At 46.6% G+C, this 22,908-nt stretch overlaps 1 protein-coding gene across 1 annotated transcript in view; it reads right to left on the reverse strand.

Annotated features, from left to right (window-relative positions):
- UBE2L6 (ubiquitin conjugating enzyme E2 L6) overlaps positions 1-22,908 on the reverse strand; it is a 193,488-nt gene that overhangs the window by 59,275 nt on the left and 111,305 nt on the right. The window contains exon 3 of the mRNA XM_069629021.1: positions 7,593-7,779. Within this exon, the coding sequence (XP_069485122.1) occupies positions 7,593-7,779 (187 nt within the window). The remainder of the gene's footprint in view (positions 1-7,592; positions 7,780-22,908) is intronic.

Below are 22,908 nucleotides of genomic sequence, written 5' to 3' on the forward strand. Positions count from 1 at the left end.
CCCCGATCGGTTGGGCGCGCGACCGTGTCGCGTTCCTCGTCAGCCCACGAGATGGAGAAAGTCGCCTCTGGTTGAAGCAGGGCCTCCGGCGGGACGGGATCAAAAACCTCCGGTTGCCATCCCATCGACGGGACCACCGTCGACGATATGTTTCTTACCGCCGCAGTCTGACATGCGGGAGGAGCCGCCGATGAAGCCAGTGGCGCCAGGCCTTGAGGTGTTCCCGCCGCTTTTGGGGCCGACTTGCTGGCCGTGGCCTCTCGACTCAAGGTGGACTTATGACGGTCTCCTGAGGAGGATTTAGATGGTCCTTTTCTCTCCTTTTTAGATGAGGAAGAAGATGGCGTTTTGTGAGAGGAGGAGGCCTTCGAATGTTTCTCTGAACTTCTTAAAACCGCACTTAGCACACGGATGAAACAACGCCTTTCCAGACATTCTCTTGAGAAGAACAGTCGCAGAAGTAGAAAGTACAACCTAACCAAATAGCAGATACGCGAGGTAATCCCACCACTTTGGAAGACGGTTGAAATCTGAGGGAGCCGCGAGGGCAGAGCTATATATACCCCTACGTCCTAGTGGCGCCGGCGTGCGCGGCCCAAAACGACATAGATGGGACACAAAAGTGTCGGAATTTTTCCTATGGAAAAGGTCTATATAACTTACTGAGGATTCCCAGCCTGACGACGGGGAATATTCTAAGCATGTAAATCCGTGAAAGATCCAATGCTGGAGAAATAACCAATCATATCATATCATATCATATTAGCACTGATTCCCAGAGGTTTGCAACACTGGATTACGAAATACACCTTATTTATAAACCAGTTGGATCTACAGGTTAACACTGCTGAGTCTGCTATTCTTCTTTGCTCTTCAGGTAAGAAGCCCATTGCAGTTACCAAGTTGTATAACAACTTAGCCTTTGAATACGATTCTGAAGGTGTACAATATGAAAACTAATCCTTTGCAAAATATGGTGCCACACTGTGGGGATTTTCTGATGCATCCTCTATACGAATTACAGTGAATGATTTCCTGAAGAAATTGCTGGTTCTCCCAAGATCTGCCTCCAAGTACACAGTGCATATTGAGTTGGGCCTGCATTACTTGGTGGATGATATCCCTCTTGAACCCGCCATTCAAAGATTATGTGTTTGATCTAATCCTAGTGCCGCTTTAATCCAGTTTATTATTAGGGAGCTCCTATGTCAAAACAGGTGCATCTTCTATTCCATGGTTCCAACATGTTAAGCAGTTGTTGGGAATTAACGGATAGTGTCACTCAAATCCCACCACCAGATCAGACTCTGTTAAGCTACTTTAAAGCATGTTTGAGATCTACTATTCAAGATTTGCGTGTGAGCAATGAATTCAACCTTTGAAGTTAGACATATTGTACTTGGAATCAATACCATGCAGGACTATCTTTTTGGAGCAAACATTTGTTTGACAAATGTTTAATTAAAAGAGCACGTTTTGCTCTGATCACCCGATTGGTCACTTTGTTCAATTCCTTTGGTAGCTCTGGGTGAATTACTCCGTCCATGCAAGAAGCCAAGGTTATTCCTGTTCGGTAAGAATTTGTAGGGTCCAACTGGTGTGGGACTTTACAAGACTCATCACTTGATATTAGGTAACCCACCTTTTAATATAGGCCTGCACTACACAAGTTGGTAGTGTGACTGAGCAGCCAGGCTTATCTTAAGAGGGGTAATATGAGCTCTAGACCTGTACAATGAAATCAGAAAAATACAGTTATCCAAGTAAACACGTACACACTTCAAGTTATAGCATAATACACACACACACACACACACACACACACACACACAGAAAATCTTTAAAAAACAGCAACTAATAGTAACATTAATCCCAAAGTTAGGATTCAATTCAACAAGAGCAATAGAGCAGGCAAGTAAACTTTTCATATGTTAAACTTCTTCCAGCACATCGAGTGATGTTATTTAACAGTAACAACACTTATTTGTGATCACCATTGCAATATTGTGTTGTACGGAGGGAAAAGTTATAGTCCGATCAGAACATACTTTGTAATTAGAGAAACAGTAAGATTCTCCCAGAGGGAGGTAGGCAGTCTTTTATCCCAGCAAAAATAGGGTTCAGCAATTAAAACCTGTAAGGGAACAAGCACTGCCAAAGCCAATAGGTTCAGCAGGGGGGCTTTAGGGAGCCAAGATAGCCAAAGTCAACGGGTTGGTTCAAAGTTCTGATGCTCTCTTAGAAAATGTTTTACAATAGTCAGTAGTTCAGTAGAAAATCACAGAAGTTCAAGAGGATCCACCTTGAAGAAGCACAAGCTGGAAGGCCAGTGCAAGTGAGATGAGGTCAACTCAAAAGGGTTTAAAATTTTACTCCCCAAGCTAGGGAGCACCACAATTGGCAAAAGGTAGATGTACCCCAATCCCCACAGTACCTGCGAACAGAAGAATTTGTTCCAGCTGGATGCCTTCATGTACAAGACCCTTGTTCCTGGTCCTTGGTCATGGTGACGAAAGGGAGGACGTCTAGCGGGCTTCTGCGACAGCACTCGAGAGAGAGGGGCTCTGCAGCAGTGGATTCTCCTCGATTCAGCATCCTTTTGTGGTTTTGGCATCTTTTTCTCAGTGCCAAAGAAGAACAAACAGTTCTGTAGTGTCCTCTGGATGCCCACAAAATTTTGTCCGGATTCGCACTTCTGAAGACAATGCACTCAATGGTTAGTGGTCCCCGGCCACTGGGATTCTGCAGCCTTGGAAAGTCACAACATGTTGGTGGTTCCGCCAAAAGTAAGCTCATCTCAAGGCTAGTTGGTCCCACCAGCCCATGGGAGGAAGTCGTCCCGTATAGGTCTTCCCATTCGGAACAAAAACGGGGTCAACACAGCTGCAGGTTTTTACCGGGCACTTCTTTGCGGTACATGAGGGTGCTGCTAGCGTCTCTTCAGTTCTTCTTCGCCGGATGTTGTCCTCCAGTGGCCGGCTCTGCCTTTAGTCCCAAAAACCTCGCCTTTTAAGCAAGTTCCGATTCATTCGCAGCCGCAGGCTGTCAATCAACAAGCAGGATGTCTGGCCAATAAGATCTGGTTTCCTTCAGGCGTAGCTAGAGACAAAGGACAGGGATGTTTCGGGACGCTCTCTCACTTCCTGCCTTTCCAAACACACTGGAGTCTGGTCGGGCTTCAGGGCAGAAGCCTGCAAAAGGCAAAATGCACAAAGAACTCAAACCTGATTCAAATAAGAGTAAGAGAGTAAAAGCCCAGAATGAACTAACTGACAAGAAATGGCAAAAAAAGAAGACGGGGGCCATTTTGGGAAAAAGGTCACCCTTGGGTGCTGTACTGCAGCTCAGGAATTAGCCTGCAGATACATGACACAAGGTAGTAAAAAGAAACCACTCCACCAGCCATTCAAGTTAGTTAGTGTAACAGAATCTTACATAAGTGTGATAAATGAGTTACTATGCAACCCCCCAGCACTCCACATAGGGTGGTGTGTGCTGGACCCACAAAAGAAAACAGTACGTAAGATAGGAGTCATCTTACTATTCTTGGAAACAGTAGTTGACCCAAGAACTTGTAGTTAAACAAAGGTGCGGTGTGTCCATGCAAAAAGCAGATGTCTATGGTGTTTACCAGACTCATTAAACAGCAAGAAACCCAAAAAGCCTAGTCAGAAAAAACACACGAGGGTGAGAAAAAAGTCCCACTAACTCAGGAGTTCAAATTAAAAATCCCTGAGTCCAGCAAAAGAGCTGAGGGTCTCCAAGGTTAAAGGGAAATGGCACAGAACTGAAAATTCTCCCCAACAATTCTCCTTCCGAAGCCAGGCAAGGAGCCTACACTATGTGGCTCGTATCGCCCCATCGCGCTCATCAACTTGGACGTGAAAAGCGACACCAAAGTACTAGCAACACGTTTGGAAAAATATCTACCAAAACCAATCAACCCCGACCAGTCAGATTTCATCAAGCAAAGATAAAACTTTGATAATATAAGGAGGGGGTGCCAAATTGAAAAGGTCAATAAAGCCAGATCCCTGATGCTAGTGTTGGACGCAGAGAAAGTTTTCGACCCGGTAGAATGGTGGTTTCTCTTTTGGAAAATAGAGTCCATGGGATTTGGGTCAAAGTTACTGGCTATGGTCAGAGCAAATGATCAAATGCCTCTACTGTGCCTGGCAAATAACGTACACCTCTCCTGGGAAATACAAGTTTCCAGGTGCACCAAACAAGGGTGCCCGCTATCATCATTACTATATGCACTTCACATGGAACCGCTCCTGGCGAGAATCAGGGCCACTTAGGACATAAGAGGGATCACCTTTGGGGGAGAGGAGCACAAAGTCACTTCATGGGCGGATGACTTACTCCTTCTGATCTTGGACCCAGATACGACACTCACTGCGATAGAGAGGGAGTTTGAACTATTCGGTGGCAGGAATAAAAATCACATGCGCAAGTCGGAAATGCTTACCTTATATGACCCTCCCTCTGGGGCTCATATGCTGAGGGGCTTGGTGCCGTACAGGTGGTCGGATGTCAGCGTAAAAAACCTGGGGGTGCAGATCACCGGCTCTTTGGAGACTCTCTAACGGACTAATTATAGCCCCTTACTAGAGACAGTGAGACACCTACTAACTGAATGGGGTCAGTTGCCCATCTCATGGCTGGGGAGAATCAATGTGTTAAAAATGGTGATCCAACCTAAAATCTTTTATCACTTTATGGCCATTCTGGTGGAGGTCCCCCAGAGGTTCTTCAGGGGCCTGCAAAGACATGTGGAAGCATTCTTTTGGAACCATAAAACACCCAGGGAGTCTATGAAACTACTTACTGTCCCCAAAAGCAAAGTGGTGATGGGGGGTTCTGAATTTCCATCTCTATTAATTAGTGGCGCAAATTAGAGTGGTTAGGGAGTGGTTCCTGGGCAATCGCGCTAAAATCTGGTGTCTGATGTATAGGGCAGTGGTGGGCAGGGCACTAGAGGAAGTATTGTGGCACCCAAAGTACGACAGACCTAAACATATGTACCCAAGTGAGAAATGCAAGAGGGACTTTGGGATAGGGCAAGGGGAGGGATGCCAATATGTACAACTGAGACACTGGCTCTTGAACCCCTAGATCAGAACTGCGGCCACTAGAGATCTCACTCCCTTAGAGAAATAAGTTACCTCTGACACAGGCAACAAACACCTGGTGAACTCGCCGTACAGAATTGCGACAGAGGTCTTACAGTTCCCAAAATGGCCCTACTTGACAGTGGGAAAACACTGTGGGCCATCATTTGGAGGAGGGGCAGTGGACTTAATTGTGGGTGGATATTCCTAGACTCACTAGGGCCATCGAGGTGCAGGAGATGTGGGTTAAAGTGATGATTCAGTGGCACCTCACACCTGTGAAATTGCAAAGATTCTAGCCTCACACATCAGGCAGTGCTGGAGGGCCTGTGGAGCGGAGGGATCATGGAAACACATCTGGTGGGAATGCCCGGTGTTACAGCCCTTTTGGTTTATGGTGGGTGCAGCAATAGAAACTATATTTGGGTCCCACATCTCAAGGAACCTGGGAACCTGCGGGAGGCCATCTTGTTAGGAGTGGGAGAGGGGTTGGGGAACCTACCTTCAAAGGGGCAAAACAAGGCATATGCAATTTTACTGGTGGCTGCAATGTTGTTGGTGGCACAAAAATGGAAGCCGAAATACGCTCCGTCTGAGCATGAATGGGTGGGTAAAATATGGAACTTTTAGGGGAGGGAGCGGGGAAGCGGCACCTAGACAGGTGTGTTCTGCCAGAGACTACCACAACTGGGCAAAATGCGTGACTTTCAGAGAACAGGAGAAGGGATATGTTGAAATGTCTGTTGGGCAGGGCCAGGGGTAGGAAGGGTGAGGGGAGGGAGGGCGATATAATGTTGTACCATGATAAAATGCCAATAGAATACAAGTTAAAAAAGACCAGGTTTTAACTGTAGCCCTCTAAGAAGAGTTACTGCGGTGAGGTGTGGTCAGCCCTTGAATCCGAAAAAAAAATTCGTATATGCTCCGCGCCTTGTGAGGATCTGCTGCATTTCATAGTCTTGTCTAGCCTATTCGCATGTTAGATCTAGAACGCTGGCAGACATTTGACAGGAGGCCAGCTTTTCTCAGTGTGGTCCAGCATTTCGTCACTTATTAAGGGCAGGCTCACTGCTAATAAGTTGGAAATTATAGTCATATTTTGGGCAAGCCCTAAAAATTAGGAATCATTATTTACTATCTTTTATTGATACCTTGGTGGGTTTGCTTTCTTTTATTAAGCACTTTAAACATTATATTTTTGTATGATGTGTTTCATTTGTTTTTATGGAGGTTGTTTGTCAAAGCGAGCCTACATTGCCCCTGGAATAGACCTGTGAAGAAAAAATTATGGATATTTCTCTTAATTAAAGTTAAGCTGAAAAGAGAATGCTCAGAGGTCCTGACTTCAGTTGGAAAAACTGAACTGCAACTGTTCTGCCCCATGGGATGACATGGTAGGCAGCCTGGCTGTAAGTGGCACTGCTCTACATTCATTATTACATGGCAGACCATTTGCCCATTTCTTTTCCCCTTTTTGCACGGTGAGATGGAGGGAAATAGGCAATTTTTAAGCAACTTTATTGTGCATCTAGAAGTTCATCGTAAATTCAGATTAGAAAAAAAATGAAAGCTAGCTAGCCTTTTGCTCAAAATGAAAAGGGATATTGTGGATTTATTAGGCGCTTCTACAACAAGTAAACTATGTTTCAAAGCACCCACATGGCAACAGGAAGGGAACATGGGATTGAAAAACAATATATACACTGGAGGATAAAGACGAATCTACTATGCCTTGTGAGTATTCAGAATGTGTAAGTGCAGAGAGAAAGGAAGGGGAAGATGGAGTGAGGTTGGTGCTGGAGTGTCCGTGCTCGTGGGTGAGCAGCAGATCTAAGTGCTAAATATAGTAAGTTCTAAGGTTCCCTCTCCAATTAAGTATTACGAGACCTGCACACAGGACGAGACGTTCAAGATTCTTGAATATTAAAAATCCCATGAAGGAGAAGTAGGTATAGTCACTTGGGCATAACCATCAGTGAAATAGTTTACCTGGTGGCTCACTGTAGGGCCCATACTGAGCTCTGTTCCTGTGGACCTTGTGTACCCCTTGATGGCATGTGTTTTCATCAGTTTTAACACTTAAATGTGTCTTTTCATCTGCCAGCTTTCCTTGCAAGTCATTACAAAACAGATGCGCACAAAACCTCGAAACTGGAAAATGTAAAGTAAAAGGAGTTGGTAACAATGTAGTCATGGGGAGTGAATGCAAGTCGTAAAGAGATCTACCTCCTCAAAAGAAAAATGCCCTTTACTTATTAGTGAGTGATCAAGCAGGTATTCATAGCAGGCTCCAGGCCCCATTAGGTGTGTATGCTTGCGGGGCTTATGTGCCCCATAGCTACCAATACATGGTCAGCCTGACTGTGCACAGTAGGCCCCATGCCACTGTGTGTGCATGTTACTGCACAGCACACATTACTTTAACTATAGGTTTGCAAACTGGAGGCTATGTGTGTATGATGTCCCAGCCCAGAGTACCTTGAATGGTCTTAGTAGCTGGTTTCCAGTTTTCAGCGCTGATAATTGGCAAGCAAACTTGTCCTTTTTCGTCAACATTCGGGTGGTAGATCTTGGTCTTGAAGGTTACCTTGGGAGGCTTGAATGGGTATTCGGCCGGGAAACAGATTTCAATAAGGAAGGCCCCCTTATCATAAGGAGGATCATCCTGTGAAAACAGATACATTACAAACATTCACATAAACAGGATAATACCATAATGATCCACAAGACAAAGATTGCAAATGCAGGTACCATCAAACTTGTATTGTTAAATAATTACAGATATTGAATCTCCTTCATGAAAAACAGCTGGGCTAGCCTTAATTTGCAGTCAATAAAAACCCTTGAACTACACTTTGAAGTCTGGGCATTTGTAAGGCCATGTGGGACCCATTTAAAAGTACATTAATGTCGAGTAATCCCTTTTTCCAGAAAGCGCGGAAAAAAGGGAATTTGCAAAAGTGAGGAGAATGGATAGAGAACAGCAAGATCAACATCTTAAGGCTGCGCCTTCTGCACCCAGGCATTCTTTTTTATGGCTCCTTTTTTGTTAAAGGAGAAAATGCAAAATGAAGTGGTTATTTAGAGGTGCCATGGTTGAAAAAAAGAAATCATCCTAAAGAATTGGAAATCTAATATTACTTTAGAAAAGGAGGTCTGGTTTAATGAAATGCATAACCTGACAGATGTGAAACGTTTTTTTTTATTTAGGAAACAAGGCATGAATGGGTTATTTACGAAGATTTGGGGAAAATGTCTAGCAATGTATTGAATCTGACATTTGTATAATGTGAACCGTGTGACTATGAGGGGGGGGTTGTTTATACACTGTCGTAATTATGTATATAGTTTTTGAAATCTTGTTGATATTTCCTGTAATGTTGTAATATTTAAACTCAAAATAAAGTTTCAAAAAAATAAAAAAGAGAAAGTGCAGAGAAGGAGCAGGTGGCCACAGGGTGGAAGACATGTTATGGCACGTGACTCGATAGCAGGCATGAAGGTGGGAAGAGTTACAGGTAAGTAACTTTTTTACAGCATGAATCTGGAAGGCTACCTGCTCCAAATGTGTACTGCATCACGCAACAGCAGTGCTCTTTAAAAGCACAGAGTAATGTCAGGACCTTGCATATTTCTGATTTTAATATAGTGGCTAAGAGGGTTTCGCCAATGCATACGTATACAAGATGAGTCCATGAGTTTTGATCAGACAAATTGAGCTCCTTATATGAAAATGGTCAGCGCTACATATAAACTGCATACCAGACACTTTTACTACCTAAAAACAGGTAAATACCGCCAAAAAAAGAAAACAGCAACATAAAATATACCCTTGCTACCAAACAGAAGCATCCATGAGCTCATTACAGAAAAACACAAGAGAAGTGAGAAGTGCATCAGAGAACTTCATCAGAAACAGAAATAGCAATTTTCCCTTGTTGCACCATTGTTACTTTAATAAACAGAAGTGATCTGTTTTGAACTCCATCATGTACTGCATACTATTATAACAAAAAAACAGAGCTGTATATGCCATGGACTAGCATTTGTGATGGTTTACTTCTATAAACCGTTATGAATGGTTCCTAAAGACAATATGCACAGTACAAACAATTGGTGATGTTAGTATAGGAGCGAAAGGAGTCTTTCAAAAAGGGAGGACCTTAAAGAAACATATGGGATTCCATCCCTGTTCATGCCCAAGTACATCACATTAGTTATAGAACGCGCTGGCGTTATATCCATGACTGTGCCACACATGATCACGATTCATTACTCTCATAGATTATTTCTTCAGGGGTGTCAAAGTCCATGTAATAAGTGTAGGCGCCAAAGTAAACCGTAGGGTTCATAATAAATAGGTTGCCCTAGTATGACATACAACATTGTTCATAAAATAGGGGACTGAATGGTTCACCCTACTTTTTTGCACATGGCCAGATTTAGACAGAGATGGGATTACTTGTCTAGCACAACTGACCATTATCGGTCACTAAATAATATATGTATACATGTATAAAGAATGGGAAAAGGCCTGGTTTCCTGCTGTGCACTCCAGGGTCCATTTCTTCGACAATGTAAGAAAGGCACGGTCACACAGGTGCTGTTTTTCCCAAAACTTCTTTATTTAAAGATTTCCATGTCGACAGACTGCCAGCGTGCAATAAATTAAAAAAATTTTTTTTTAAAAAACTACTCTGGATAGGTAGATATATATATATATATATATATATATATATCTAGCGGACCGGCCACATTCCTGATAGCTGGCACATGATACTAATTATTCCCATCTATTAAAAAATTTAAAAAATAAAGACACATTGCCCTATGTCCCTGCTTGACTCCACCTCAAATCTCTTTGGCATGGCGATATGAGATTTTTATCTTAGGCTGAGGAAAATAAGGTCGTTGCCACTACGCAAGGAGGATTCAAAAAAGGTGTTGGAACTATGGAACAGGTCGCCTGCTTATACTTTTTGACTGCTAAATACTACCTTGTGCAGAAAATACCGTTTACCAGACCTTTATGGACCTATTGTCGGCTTTTGGCATGGTAAATGAGCAAAGTTATCGTAATCTCTGAAAGAGGCAAATGTTCCAAGCCATCTCCTGAACGTACTCATCCTCCGCCATCATGGGACTGCAGCAGGCATTCGATTCGTCACAGCGGGGTGAATGTACCAGGTCCCCAGGGTAGAGCGCACGGCTGCGTCTTGCGCCCCCCCCAGCCCCTTGCTCAATTTACATATCAAAGCTTTAGAAAAGGTATTGGTTGGTAAAAACTTTGATGCACCAACTGCAGTGGGGGGTGCCAATGCCACTTAGCTACACAGATGACAATCCTGCTACCAAGGACCCCTAGAAGTCCCAAGGGATTGATCAACGCTTATGGAAACTTTTTGAAGGGATTAGATCTCAAGATAACATAGAAAAATCAATATGTCTTGTTGTAGGTTCGAAGAAGGCTGCAGTGCATGATTTCTCACTTGATGAGGGGAGATGAAAAACAGAAACACTTATCTATTTTGGCATGGTCGTCAAAGACATGCAAGCCTCACCAAGAAGAGCCTCAGATGAGAACAGTGATGCAGACCCACTGGCTGAACATTGCAGTTATGACGTTCAGATGTATTGGGAAATACAGCTTCCAGGTTGGCACCTGCGATACATACATATGGGATACATTACTCACCGTAATTGTATTTCTGATGCTAGCATCTGCTTGGATTCACATCCTGAGCATAGGCCGACATCTAGTGGAAGCTGCGGAGTATTACAGTTTGTTTTTCAAAACTCGAAAATGGGCGTCGACACAGGGCGTGCCAGTAATACTATACCTAGTGTGACGTCCACTCTACCCATGATCCCTCACACGTCCAGGACCCTCAGATTGTATTTTTCCTGACATGAGGTAGCATGAGGAGTAGCGCAAGTACAGATTATCCAAGCAGATAGATAAGACTACAAGCATCCATGCGCCTTCTCTCAGAGGGGAGGAAGGGTGGGTCGCATGTGAATCTAAGCAGCTACAAGCACCAGAAATACGATTACGGTGAGTAATATATCCCTTCTGAGGCTTGTGGAATCTGCTTAGATCACATGCTGTGCATAGATTAGCGAGCAGTGTTAGAAGAAGGAGGTGGGATGTGAGAAGGGTCATGAGCAAATAAATGTCTTAGAACCGCTTGTCCCACTTGAGTTTCTGTCTTGGAATGGGTGTCAATGCAGTAGTGCTGAGTAAAAGTGTGAATAGAGCTCCAAGTAGCTGCCTTGCAAATGGTGTCAATGGGTACATTTGCAACGAAAGCCAGAGTGGCCCCAATGCCTCTTGTAGAGTGGGCTCTTGGCGTGAAAGGCAAAGTTTTTTCAGAAAGGGAGTAACACAGCTGGATTCAGTTAACAATCCACTTGGAGATGGCACCTTTAGAGACGCTATCTCCCTCTTTGCCTTTAGCTACGGAGACAAACAGTTGGTCTGTTTTCCTTAGCGGTCCGGTTTTGTTTACATAGTGTAGGACCGCCCTACGCACGTCTAGGGTGTGTAGTTTCATCTCAGCTGAGCTTTGTGGGTCTTGGAAGAAAGCCGGAAGCTCGATGGACTGGTTCACGTGAAATTTAGAAATAAACTTAGGTGAGAACCTAGGGTGTGTACGTAAAACCAGTTTATCTTTATGAACCGTAAAGAAAGGATCCTGCACTGACAGAGCCTGAATTTCACTGACCCTTCTTATAGATGTAATTGCTACTAAGAAGGCTGTCTTATAAGTCAGGTGTTTGAGACTGCTTTTATGCATGGGCTCGAATGGGGGAGCCCATGAGTTTAGATAGCACCACGTTAAGGTCCCATCCTGGTGGTGGGTTTCAAATTGGAGAGTGAAGTCTCTTTACTCCTTCCATGAAGGCTTTAACCACTGGTACTTTCCACCACAACACCTTGTTATGGGAGGTGGTGTATGCTGACAGAGCTGCCAGGTGTACCTTAAGTGAGTTAAAAACCAACCCTGCGTCCAGCAGGTGGAGCATGTATGTGACAATTGTGGAAGGAGTGCAATCAACTGGGTTGATTTGCTTATTCTGGCACCAGATAACACATCTTTTACATTTGTCAAAGTAGCAGTGCCTCGTGTTTGGCTTCCTAGATTCTCTTAGGATGTCCATACATCTCTGCGGCAAATTGAGATGTCCAAACTCTATGACCTCAGGAGCCATGCTGCCAGGTTCATTGAGTTGGGTTGAGGATGCACTTTCTGACCCTGGTGCTGGGACAGTAGGTTGTACCAGCCCGGGAGTTTGATGGGTTCGCACACCGCTAGTCCGCGTAAGTGTGGGAACCACGGTTGTCTCGCCCACATGGGAGCAACTAGGACGAGCGTCATCGATTCTCTGTTCATCTTGTTGACCACCTTCCTGATGAGGGCTGTTGGTGGAAAAGCATAGGCAAACATCACTGACCAGTTCATCCACAGGGTGTTCCCCCTGGGAGCCTGGTTGGGGGAACCTGGATGGATGTGAATCCTGGGAACTGTCTGTTTTCGCTTGTGGCGAATAGGTCTATAGTGGGGAAACCCCACTGAGAGAAGACATCTTCTACGATTTCTGTGTGTAGACACCATTCGTGTTCCTCTCGGAGGGGATCTCTACTCAAAGCGTCCGCCAGAGAATTGAGATCCCCTGGAACATGTTGAGATGACAGGAAGATGTTCCGTCTGAGTGCCCATATCCACATTTTCTGGTCAAGCTTGGACAGATTTGGCGAACGAGTCCCTTCTTGCTAGTTCAGGTAAAACATGGCTGTAGTGCTGTCCGTCCGGATCTGCACTGACAGGTTCAACAGGCAGGGCTCGAACACTTGAAGCGCTCTGAATACTGCCAGAAGCTCTAGCAGGTTGATATGATTCTTGGCCACTGAGTGAGACCAGAGACCCTGAGCTGTGTGGTGGAGATGGTGTGCTCCCCACCCTGACAGGCATGCGTCCGTTGTGACTACCGCCTATATCTCGGGATCGTAAAAGGGTTTTCCCTTGGACAGATTTTCTCTTGTTCATCAGTGAAGGCTTTGTACAAGTGTTGGAGAAATAACCACTAGATCGTCCCACTGACCACTTGCCTGAGACCACTGTTTTGCCAACCATTCTTGCATGGGACGCATGCGCACGTGGGGGACCAGGTAAATACAGGACGCCATCATGCCCAGCAAACACATTGCTTTGTGTACCGTTATTTGGCGACCGGCCTGATCTTGCGGAATTTGCAGCAGTATATTTCGAATTCTTTCCTCTGATGGAAAGGCCAACCCCTCTTGTGTGTTTAGGACTGCTCCTAGGAACTGCTTGGAGGTGCTTGGCACCAGACTTGACTTTTTCTCGATTATGGAGAAACCTAATTCGAAGAGGAGGTTGATAGTTCTTTGAATGTTTGTTCTGCAAATTAATGGGGTCTCCCCCGTGATGAGCCAGTCGTCCAGATAAGGGTACACTGGTATTGCCTCCCTGCGTAGGTGTGCCGCCGCCATCGCCAGTACCTTGGTGAATACCCTTGGAGCCGAGGCTATCCCGAAGGGCAGTACCTTGAACTGGTAGTGCTGACTGTCCACCTTGAAGCGCAAGTATCCTCTGTGCGCTGGGAACATGGAAATCTGAAAATAGGCAGCTTTCATGTCCAATGTTGCCATGTAATCCTCCTTTTTTAGGAGGGGGATTACCTCTTGGAGAGTAGTCATGCGAAATTTTTGGGGCTTGACATACTTGTTTGCAGGCCGTAAGTCCAATACTGGGCGCATTGTCAAATCTTTTTTTGGCACAAGGAATTAAGTTGAATAAATACCCTTGTTTACCTGGTGTCCCAGGACGAGTTCTATCGCGTCCTTTGCTAGAAGATTGGCGATCTCTTCGAGGAGGATCTTCTGGTGGTCTAATGAGTACTTTGTCATGGATGGTGGTTTCGGGGACGCTCTAAAAGTTCTATGCAGTATCCTGCGGACACTGTGGACAGCACCCATCTGCCTGATGTGATCCCTTCCCAAGCTTGGGTGAAGTTGGAAATGCGTCCCCCTTATGGGGCTGCGTGAGAAGGGACCCTGAACGGAACGTCACTGTTTTGGGGGAGGCGTGCCACCGCCTCTACTCGGGCTGCCTCTACCCTTACCATGTCCTATTTTGTTACCCCTGCCATAAACCTGGGCAGACTGCTGGTTGTTCCCTGGTGTACCCTGCCCATGGGAACAGTTGGAGCCTCTCTGGGAATTTTGGCCACGTGGGTGACGAAAATTGCCATTCCCTCTTTGATTCGGGGGTTTGTTGGTTAATTGGCCCAGGGATTTGAGAGTCTCGTACTCATCCTTGGCATTTTTTTAGCACGTCCTCTACTGCCTTGCCAAACTGTAGATCCGGCTCCACCAGTTTGTCTATTAACGATGCTTGGGTCTCGGGTTTGAACCCAGATTGTTGTAACCAAGCATGTCTTTTGATAACAGTGCTCTCTGCTATCAATCTGCCAGCGTTATCCGCGGCATCAAAGGTTGCTTTTAAGATGCAACCGGACACAGCTCTTCCCTCCAACGCAACCCGTGCCAACTGGCTTTTTAAGGGTTCTGGGGCGAAGTCGATGAGTGCCATGACTTCTTCCCACTGGTGGCAGTTGTAACTCGCCAGTAGTGTGGTGGAGTTGGCAATCCTTGCCTGGTAGGCGGAAGGAGGCTACTTTCCTACCCAAACCATAAATCTTCTTGCTCTCCTTGTCGGGAGGAGCTTCAGACGATGATAGGGGCATTCCCGCCCTCTTTCGGGTGTTCGTAACTACTAGGGAGTCCGGTTACAGATGCCCCCTTATGTACAGCGGGTCTGATTGGGCTGCCCTGAATAGTTTTTCGATCCTGGGGTTTACCGCCCTGGTGAGGTTAGGATTTACAAGGGAAGGGTATATTCTTTATATAGATTTGAGGATAGGGATGGCCTGGGCAACAGGTCTCCTTTCTCCCACTAATTCCTCGGCAAAGTCCCTCTCTTCCTGTGTTCCCTGGGTGTCAATGTGTAAGTGTTCTGCCGCTCTGGACAAAACTTCGTTCAGGAGAGGTTGGTTGTCGACAGGGGAGTTGGTAACCAGGGGTTCTTTGTCTACTGGGGAATCTACCCTGTAGGTTTCTGGGTCGTCCTCGTCCTCCTCTTGGTCCTCGTCATCCCCATAGTAGCCCGTCCCAGTTTGGTCTCCCAACGTGCCCGAATCTGGATCCTCAATAAAAGGTGGATCCTCATAACGGGTGTAGGGCTGTATACAGAAGGGGTCCGAAGACTGTGTTGGTGCTTCAACCCGGGACTTCTTACTTGAGGGGTATCGGGTCCCTAGATCCTGAGGGCGTAATCTCGTCAGGGGTATAGGAGAGGAAGTGCTCAGGATTCTTGGCATAGAAGTCTGCCAAGGATGACATCCTAGACATAACTGTATGTTGTCACTAGACCATTCCTTAGAGCTGGGAATTACTCTTTCCTGGGAGAGTTTCCCCGTTTTATCCTGACTGGCCCTATGGCTTTGTGCAGGGGTCTTGGTTAAAATGACAGAAGACCGAGACTTGTCTGTCTGTTTCTGTGGAGTAGAAGACTGACCTGTCTGACTGCTTCTGTGGTGTAGAAGAAGGTAGAGAATGCTTCTTTTGTTGTTTTTCCCCCTCCCCGTGGGTGGAAGAGTGTTTCCGCGATGTTTTCGCTCCTTCGGAGCTTTTCGGCGTCTGACGTCGAGGTTCGGGGGTAGTGTCCCTATCTCGCTAGTGTGGGGAGGTCGGGACTCGGGAACAGCAGTCACGCGGTCTGCCAACGCCGACTCCTGGAGTGCAGCCTAGGGATAGAGGTCGGCTTCGTCTTCCGACGATCGAACCCCGTTGCCTTAGGGAGCGAGGCACTTTTGGCAACACTGGATGGTTGCCTGGAGTAATGTGGCGATCTAGATCAAGAACACCCAGAGGACACCGATTTGGTGGACTGTTCGCCATGTGCCTCTTTCTGAGAACTCGATGTGCGCGTCGAGTCTCGGTGGGACTGTGTGTGATTGGTGGAAGTGGTGTGGGTAGCGCTTGTGTCGCCAGGGGTTTTCCCCATAGCTGCCCTGCCGGACAATCTTCCGAGGTCGGGGACTTGCACTTGGCTGTCTCTCGATGCCACGTTGCCCTCGCCGTCCGAAAGCACGGTGTCGCTGCCATCGCTGAAGGCGCCCTCCGCTGCCATGGCCTCTTGTTGCCTGGTGTGGTGGGCCCAACGTTTGGTCGAACGGTCCTTAAGGGTTTTCGGTTTAAACCGACTACACGCTCTGCAGTTGGCCTCGGGGTGGTCCCTCGGCAAGCAGAGGTTACACGTGGCATGTCTGTCAATCCAAGGGTACTTGCGGTTGCACTTGAGGCAGAATTGGAAAGGGGTACCCTACATACGCACCCTGTGGCAGCGGGCTAGTGTGTGTAGGAATATTATATATATATATATATTTATTTATTTATTTATTTATTATGTACCACCCCCCACTCTCCCTACTTGCAGGGCCGTGGCCAGAGGCCTTCCAAGGCCCGGGCCGAGGCCAGAGGCCTTCCGATGCCCAATTCCATCATGCAGCTCTCAACAGTTCTTTTTCTTCTCAGACGGCGTCGAGTGTCGAAGGTCGGTAAGTCGACGTTGGGTTGGAGAAAATGGTGAAATATAACAATATTTAGCAAAATTATGGCTAAGGCCAGCGAACTCCGTGGGATGCTTCCGACTAGTATGGCAGAAAAAAACAATCTGAGGGTCCTGGACGCATGAGGGATCATGGGTACAGTGGACGTCACACTAGGGATAGCATTACTGGCACGCCCTGTGTCGACGCCCATTTTCGAGTTTCGAAAAACAAACTAATACTCCGCAGCTTCCACTAGATGTCGGCCTATGCACAGCATGTGAATCTAAGCAGATCCAAGCATCAGAAATACGATTTCGGTGAGTAATATATATTCACTACAAAAAAAACTTTGTTAAAGGGACGTTATGGTTAAGTTGACCTATTAAAAACCTATACCATTCTGTACAAAAACTTTGTAAAAAGGACGCTATGATTACAAGTAAAATCTAAAAACCACTGAAATTCGGGAGTCATGGTAGGCTAATCACCCATTTTTCCCCATCAGCACTCTCCACTGCTACCACTACCACCCTGAACATAAAAGATGCCACCACACAAGTCATTGATGCCATCACTGACGCCATCACATCCTTAGCCCCTTTCTTTTATGTCAGCTAAGCAACCATAACTCGTGCCACCACTGCGCACTGCTAAGACTAACACCCAGGATATCAAAGATGACAAGACAAATGTCATTGAGGACATCAAATGTCTGGCACGGTTTCACTTTCTACTGCCACATATAAGTAATGCTTACCTTTCGACACAGTGTTCCATAACAGTTTGTTTGCGAGGATTTCGGCGTACAACACAAAAACTAAATGACCATGGCGGCCGTATCAAAAGAATGCTACGCACTTGACACTGCGGCAGAACCAATCGTTTGAAAGCGCAACATCTTGCCATACAGCATGCCATAGATTAGCCAATAGAAATATGCTCCACTGAGCGAACAGTGAAGTGGGACCGCAGAGCGGACATAAATATCACTCATTCTCAGGGGGAGCCGAGTTATATTCTTCTTACCGTTTTTATTCTCCCTCTCTTTCTTCCAGCCTTCCTTTACCTTTTTCTATGCACTTACTCTATCAGAATTGTCCCTGGATAGTATGGTGGCAACAAATGTTTGTCTCCTCCCACCCTCTATTTACTTGTCGTCCCCACCAGCACTATCTGAAATGTCGTCAGGCCTAGTACAATAGTCATCTGTCCGTTTCCCATTTCCTTCCTATCTGTGTTTTAGCTCCTGCACTGTATGAAATGTCATCAGGCAGAGTACCATAGTTAATTTTACATTCTTGTTTTTCAAGGCCTGTAAGAATGTCATTGTATTTACCCTTGTTCCCTCCCTTGCCGTGAAGTGCTTTGAAACACATTGTGTATAGGCGCTATATAAATAAAATATCAAGCAATCAGCAGCTACAATTCAGACCATTGGAGCCATTTAAAGGCCACCAACTACCTGGGAAGACATGCATTACTTACCGTAATAGTATTTCTGATGATTGTATCTGCTTAGATTCACAAGCTGTGCATATGGTCCGACATCCAGTGGTAACCGCGGAGTATTGCTTCTTGTCTTTCGGGGACAGAAAGGGGACGTTGGCATAGGCGTGTCTGTAACACTATCCCTATTGTGACGTGTAGTGTACCAAAAATCCCTCACGCACCGAGGTCCCTCAGATTGTATTTTTTCTGCCATGAAGGCTATTGTGAGTGCATAAAGAGAGAAAGTAGTAAAACGTCTATGTTCCTTCCACCCCGAGCGGGGAGGTAGGGAGGGCACATGTGAATCTAAGCAAATACAATCATCAGAAATGCTATTACGGTAAGTAATGCATGTCTTCTGATGCTTGTTAATCTGCTCAGAATCACATGCTGTGCATAGACTAGCGAGCAGTACCTGGAGTTGTAGGTGGGTTGCGAGAAGGAACAGTAGAGAAAACATCTCTTAGTACTGCTTGTCCCACCCGAGAATCAGACCTAGAAATCGTGTCTAGGCAATAGCGTTTTGTAAAGGTGTGTACAGAACTCCAGGTTGCCGCTTTGCAAATGGACTCTAGGTGAACATTTGCAATGAATGCTATGGATGCCCAAGTGCCCCGAGTAGAATGTGCTCTAGGCTTGAAGGGCAGTTCTCTCTTTGCAAGAGAGAAACATAGTGTGATGCATTTGACAATCCACCTTGAGATAGCCGATTTAGAGACAGGATCCCCCTCTCTACCAGCTGCCACTGAAACAAAAAATTGGTTTGTTCTCCTCAGTGGTTTTGTTCTTTCCTCGTAAAACATGACTGCCCTGTGCAAATCTAGTGTGTGTAGGCTTCTTTCGGCCATGCTAGTGGGATTCTGGAAAAACTACCTTATCCATGTGGACTGTAACAAAGGGGTCTAGTACCGAAAGGGCCTGTAGTTTACTAACCCTTCTGATAGAAGTGATAACCACTAGGAAAGCCATTTTATAAGTAAGATCTTTTAGACTTGCTTGATGCATTGGCTCAAAGGGAGATCCCATGAGCCTGGTTAAAACCACATTTAGATCCCATCCAGGAGCTGGGTGAGAAATGGGAGGATAAATTCTTTTAACCTCTTCCATAAAGACTATCACCGGTATCTTCCACCACGACACCTTTTGTTGTGACGTGGTGTGGGCTGAAAGAGCAGCCAGATGAACTTTCAGGGAATTGAAGACCAACCCTGTGTCCAACAAATGGGTTAGAAATAGCACAATGTGTGGGTGAGCAATCGATGGGATTGACGCCCTTGGTATTACACCAGATAACAAAAACGGTTCCATTTGCTGGCATGGCAATAACAGGTGTTAGGTTTCCTAGCTTCCCCGATTATGTCCATGCACCTCTGAGGGAGCTGTAGGTGCCCAAACTATGATCTCAGGAACCATGCTGCTAATGTCAGAGTTTGTGGGCATGGGTGAAGGGTCTCCCCCGTCCTTAGACAACATGTTGTATAGGCAGGGTAGTTTTACTGGTGGGGAGAGGGACATTTCCATCAGGTGAGCGAACCAGGGTTTGCAGGCCCACATGGGGGCCACCAGTATCATGGTAACTGGTTCCTGGTGCATCTTGTGCACTTTCTTGTTGAGTCGGGAGGGGTTGAGGGGGGGGGGGGGGGCTTGAGCGTAGACAAATTTCCCTGACCATTTTATCCAGAGACCGTTCCACTTGGAGCGGTTCTGGGGGTACCTGGAGGCATAGTCTAGGCATTAGGCATTCTCCTGAGTCACGAAAAGGTCGATCTCTGGGAAGCCCCATTCTGCGAAGACGTTGGACACGATGTCTTCATGCAGATGCCATTCGTATTCTATGGGCAGAGGGAAAACTCTGCTGAGCACGTCTGCCAGAAGATGGAGTTCCCCTGGAACATGTTGGGACAACAGAAACATCTTGTGTTTGAGAGCCCACATCCAAATGTTTTGGGACAGCTTGCATAGTCCTGAAGAGGGAGTTCCCCCGTTTGTTCAGGTAATACATGGCTGTAGTGCTGTCTGTTAGAATCAGCACTGTCTTCCCTTGTAGTTGCATCTGAAAAGCATTTAATGCCTTGAACACTGCCAATAGCTCCGGAAAGTTTATATGGTTGTACGCTACTTGTGGGGACCACACTCCAGGCGCTGTCTGCTGAAGCAGGTGAGGGGGGCCCCCCACCCCCACCCCATGAGAGAGGAGTCTGTCGTGAGAGTGGCTTCCAATGCAGGGGTGGTGAAGGTTTTCCCCTTCAGATGGTTTTCCCTAGACCACCACTGCAGAGAGAACGAGGGCTGCCGAGACAACTACCAGATCTTCCCATTGTCCGCTGGCCTAACACCACTGGCTGTTGAGCCACTCTTGCATAGGACGCATGCGCAGACGCACGTGGGGAACAAAGTATATGCATGACGCCATCATTCCTAGCAAACGCATGGCCTTGCACACCGTCAGCTCCCGACTGGCTACATATTGAGGGATCTGAAAAGGCATGTTCTGAACCCGCTTGTTGGAGGGGAAGACGAGGATGTCTTTAATCTGGATTAGAGCTCCCAGAAATTGTTTATTTGACTGGGGACTAGACTGGATTTTTTCTCGTTGCTAGAGAAACCCAGACTGAACAGAAGGTCTACGGTCTTTTGGGTGTTCAAAAAACATGTGTCGTACGAGTCCTCTGTTATGAGCCAGTCACCGGGGTAAGGGTAAACCGGGACAGATAGTCTGCGCAGGTGCGCTGCTGCTACTGCCAGTACTTTGGTTAACACCCTTGGCGCCGAGGCGATGCCGACGGGGAGCACTTTGAATTGGTAATGCCTGTCCTCCATCATGAACCTTCAATGTTGCCAGCGCACAGAAAATATCGAGGTCTGAAAGTATGCATCTTTCGTGTCCAATGTTGCCATGTAGTCCCCTTGTTCCAACAGTGGGATCACCTCCTGTAGTGTTACCATGCAAAACATTTGAGGTTTTATGAATTGGTTTGCTGGCCGCAGGTCTGGAACAGGGCGCATGGTGAAGTCCTTTTTGGGTACAAGGAAGTAAACTGAATAAATACCCTTGTTTACCTGAAGAATAGGGACCGCTTCTATGGTGTCCTTTCCCAGAAGCGCTTCCACCTCTTGATTCAGGATCTCCAGATGGTCTGGTGAGAGGCGCGGTGGTCTTAATTGTGGAGGTCGGGCAAATTCCACGCAGTACCCGTGGGCGACCGTCTTTATGACCCACTGGTCTGAAGTTAGCCCTCCCATGCCGTGAGGAAAGATGTTAAGCGCCCCCCGGCAGGGGTGACATGGGAGGGGACCTGGATCTGATGGTCATTTCTGACCAGAGGCTGCGGCTCCTCTAGGGTTGGCGCCTCTACCTCTGGCTTTGCCACGTCGCTGACCCCTTGGCGGGTAGTAGGCAGGGCTCCCTGATGTTTGTCCAGCATTAAAGTTTCCCGTGCTATAGTTATTCTGACTTGCACGGGACTGCCCTCTAAAGGACCGACGAGGAGGGGGGGGGGTTATGGGGAGTGGGATGATCTTTGAGTAATTTGTTGCAGAGACTGAAGAGTCTCATGCTCTTTTTTTCGCTGTTTCTAGGGCCTTTGCAGAGAAGTTAATTTCTTCGATGGGTTTATTGATGAGAGCGGCGTGTGTCTCAGGCTTAAACACTGAGGTACGAAACCAAGCGTGCCTCTTAAGTAAGGTTCCCTGGGCCAGAGACCTGCCTGCTGATTCAGCCGTGTCAAGAGTGTTCAGAGTGTTCTTTATTACATTCTGGTATACTTGCCTGCCTTCGGCCACAATAGTGAGAAGCTTGGACCCGACGGGCTCTGGGACCTCCTGGAGACCTTCTTCGACTAGGTTCCATTGAGCGTCAGCGTAACTCGCCAGCAGCGTAGTGTTATTCGCTATGCGTGTGGTATATGCGGCAGCCGAGGTAACCCGCTTACCTAAGGCATACAGCCTCTTTGATTCTCTATCCGGAGGCGCCTCTCCCGTAGCAAGGGGTACTCCTGAAGTTTCCGGGTGGTAGTCACTACCAGGGAATCGGGGGTGGCATGCACTTTAATGTATTGAGGGTCCGAAGGAGCTGGCCGAAATAACTTTTCTACTCTTGGGTTCACTCCCGGGTCTGAGCTGGTGACACCAGGGAGGGGGCCAATCTTCTCTTAACAGAATTAAGGAGGGGAATGGCCTGGCTAGAGGGGAGTTTCTCCTTGAGAATGTCTTCTACAAAGTCCTGCTCAGGCACCGCCTCTTGAGTAGTGATTTGAAAGTGATCTGCTGCCTTCCTTAACATGGCATTGAAGGCCATTTGGTCTGGCGAGCCGGAGTGGACGGAGGAGAATCCAGGCACAGAACATCAGTGTCCTGATCTTGTTGGGAGAGCGTCCATGGGTCCGTCTCCACTTGGTGGGTTTCTTCCCAATTGTCCGTGGCATCCGCCTGGTCCCCATTGTAGCCCTGCAGGAAGGAAGGTTCTTCATCTTCCCTGTAAATGTCCTGGTAATTATCCATTTGAACGATGTCTTCATGATGGACAGGGACTGAGGGCTGATGATCTTGGAAATGTGAAGCAGATTTAAGATTAGGTTCCCCACGAGATCTTTTCGGGGGAAGGATGTTCAGAAAAATAAAAAACATTTTTCAAGACAATCCATGCACCCTTCAAATTTCTCCCATGTCC

This window comes from Ambystoma mexicanum, chromosome 12 (assembly GCF_040938575.1).
Source record: "Ambystoma mexicanum isolate Mex_15411 chromosome 12, UKY_AmexF1_1, whole genome shotgun sequence".
In the NCBI taxonomy this organism is placed as follows: Eukaryota; Metazoa; Chordata; class Amphibia; order Caudata; family Ambystomatidae; genus Ambystoma; species Ambystoma mexicanum.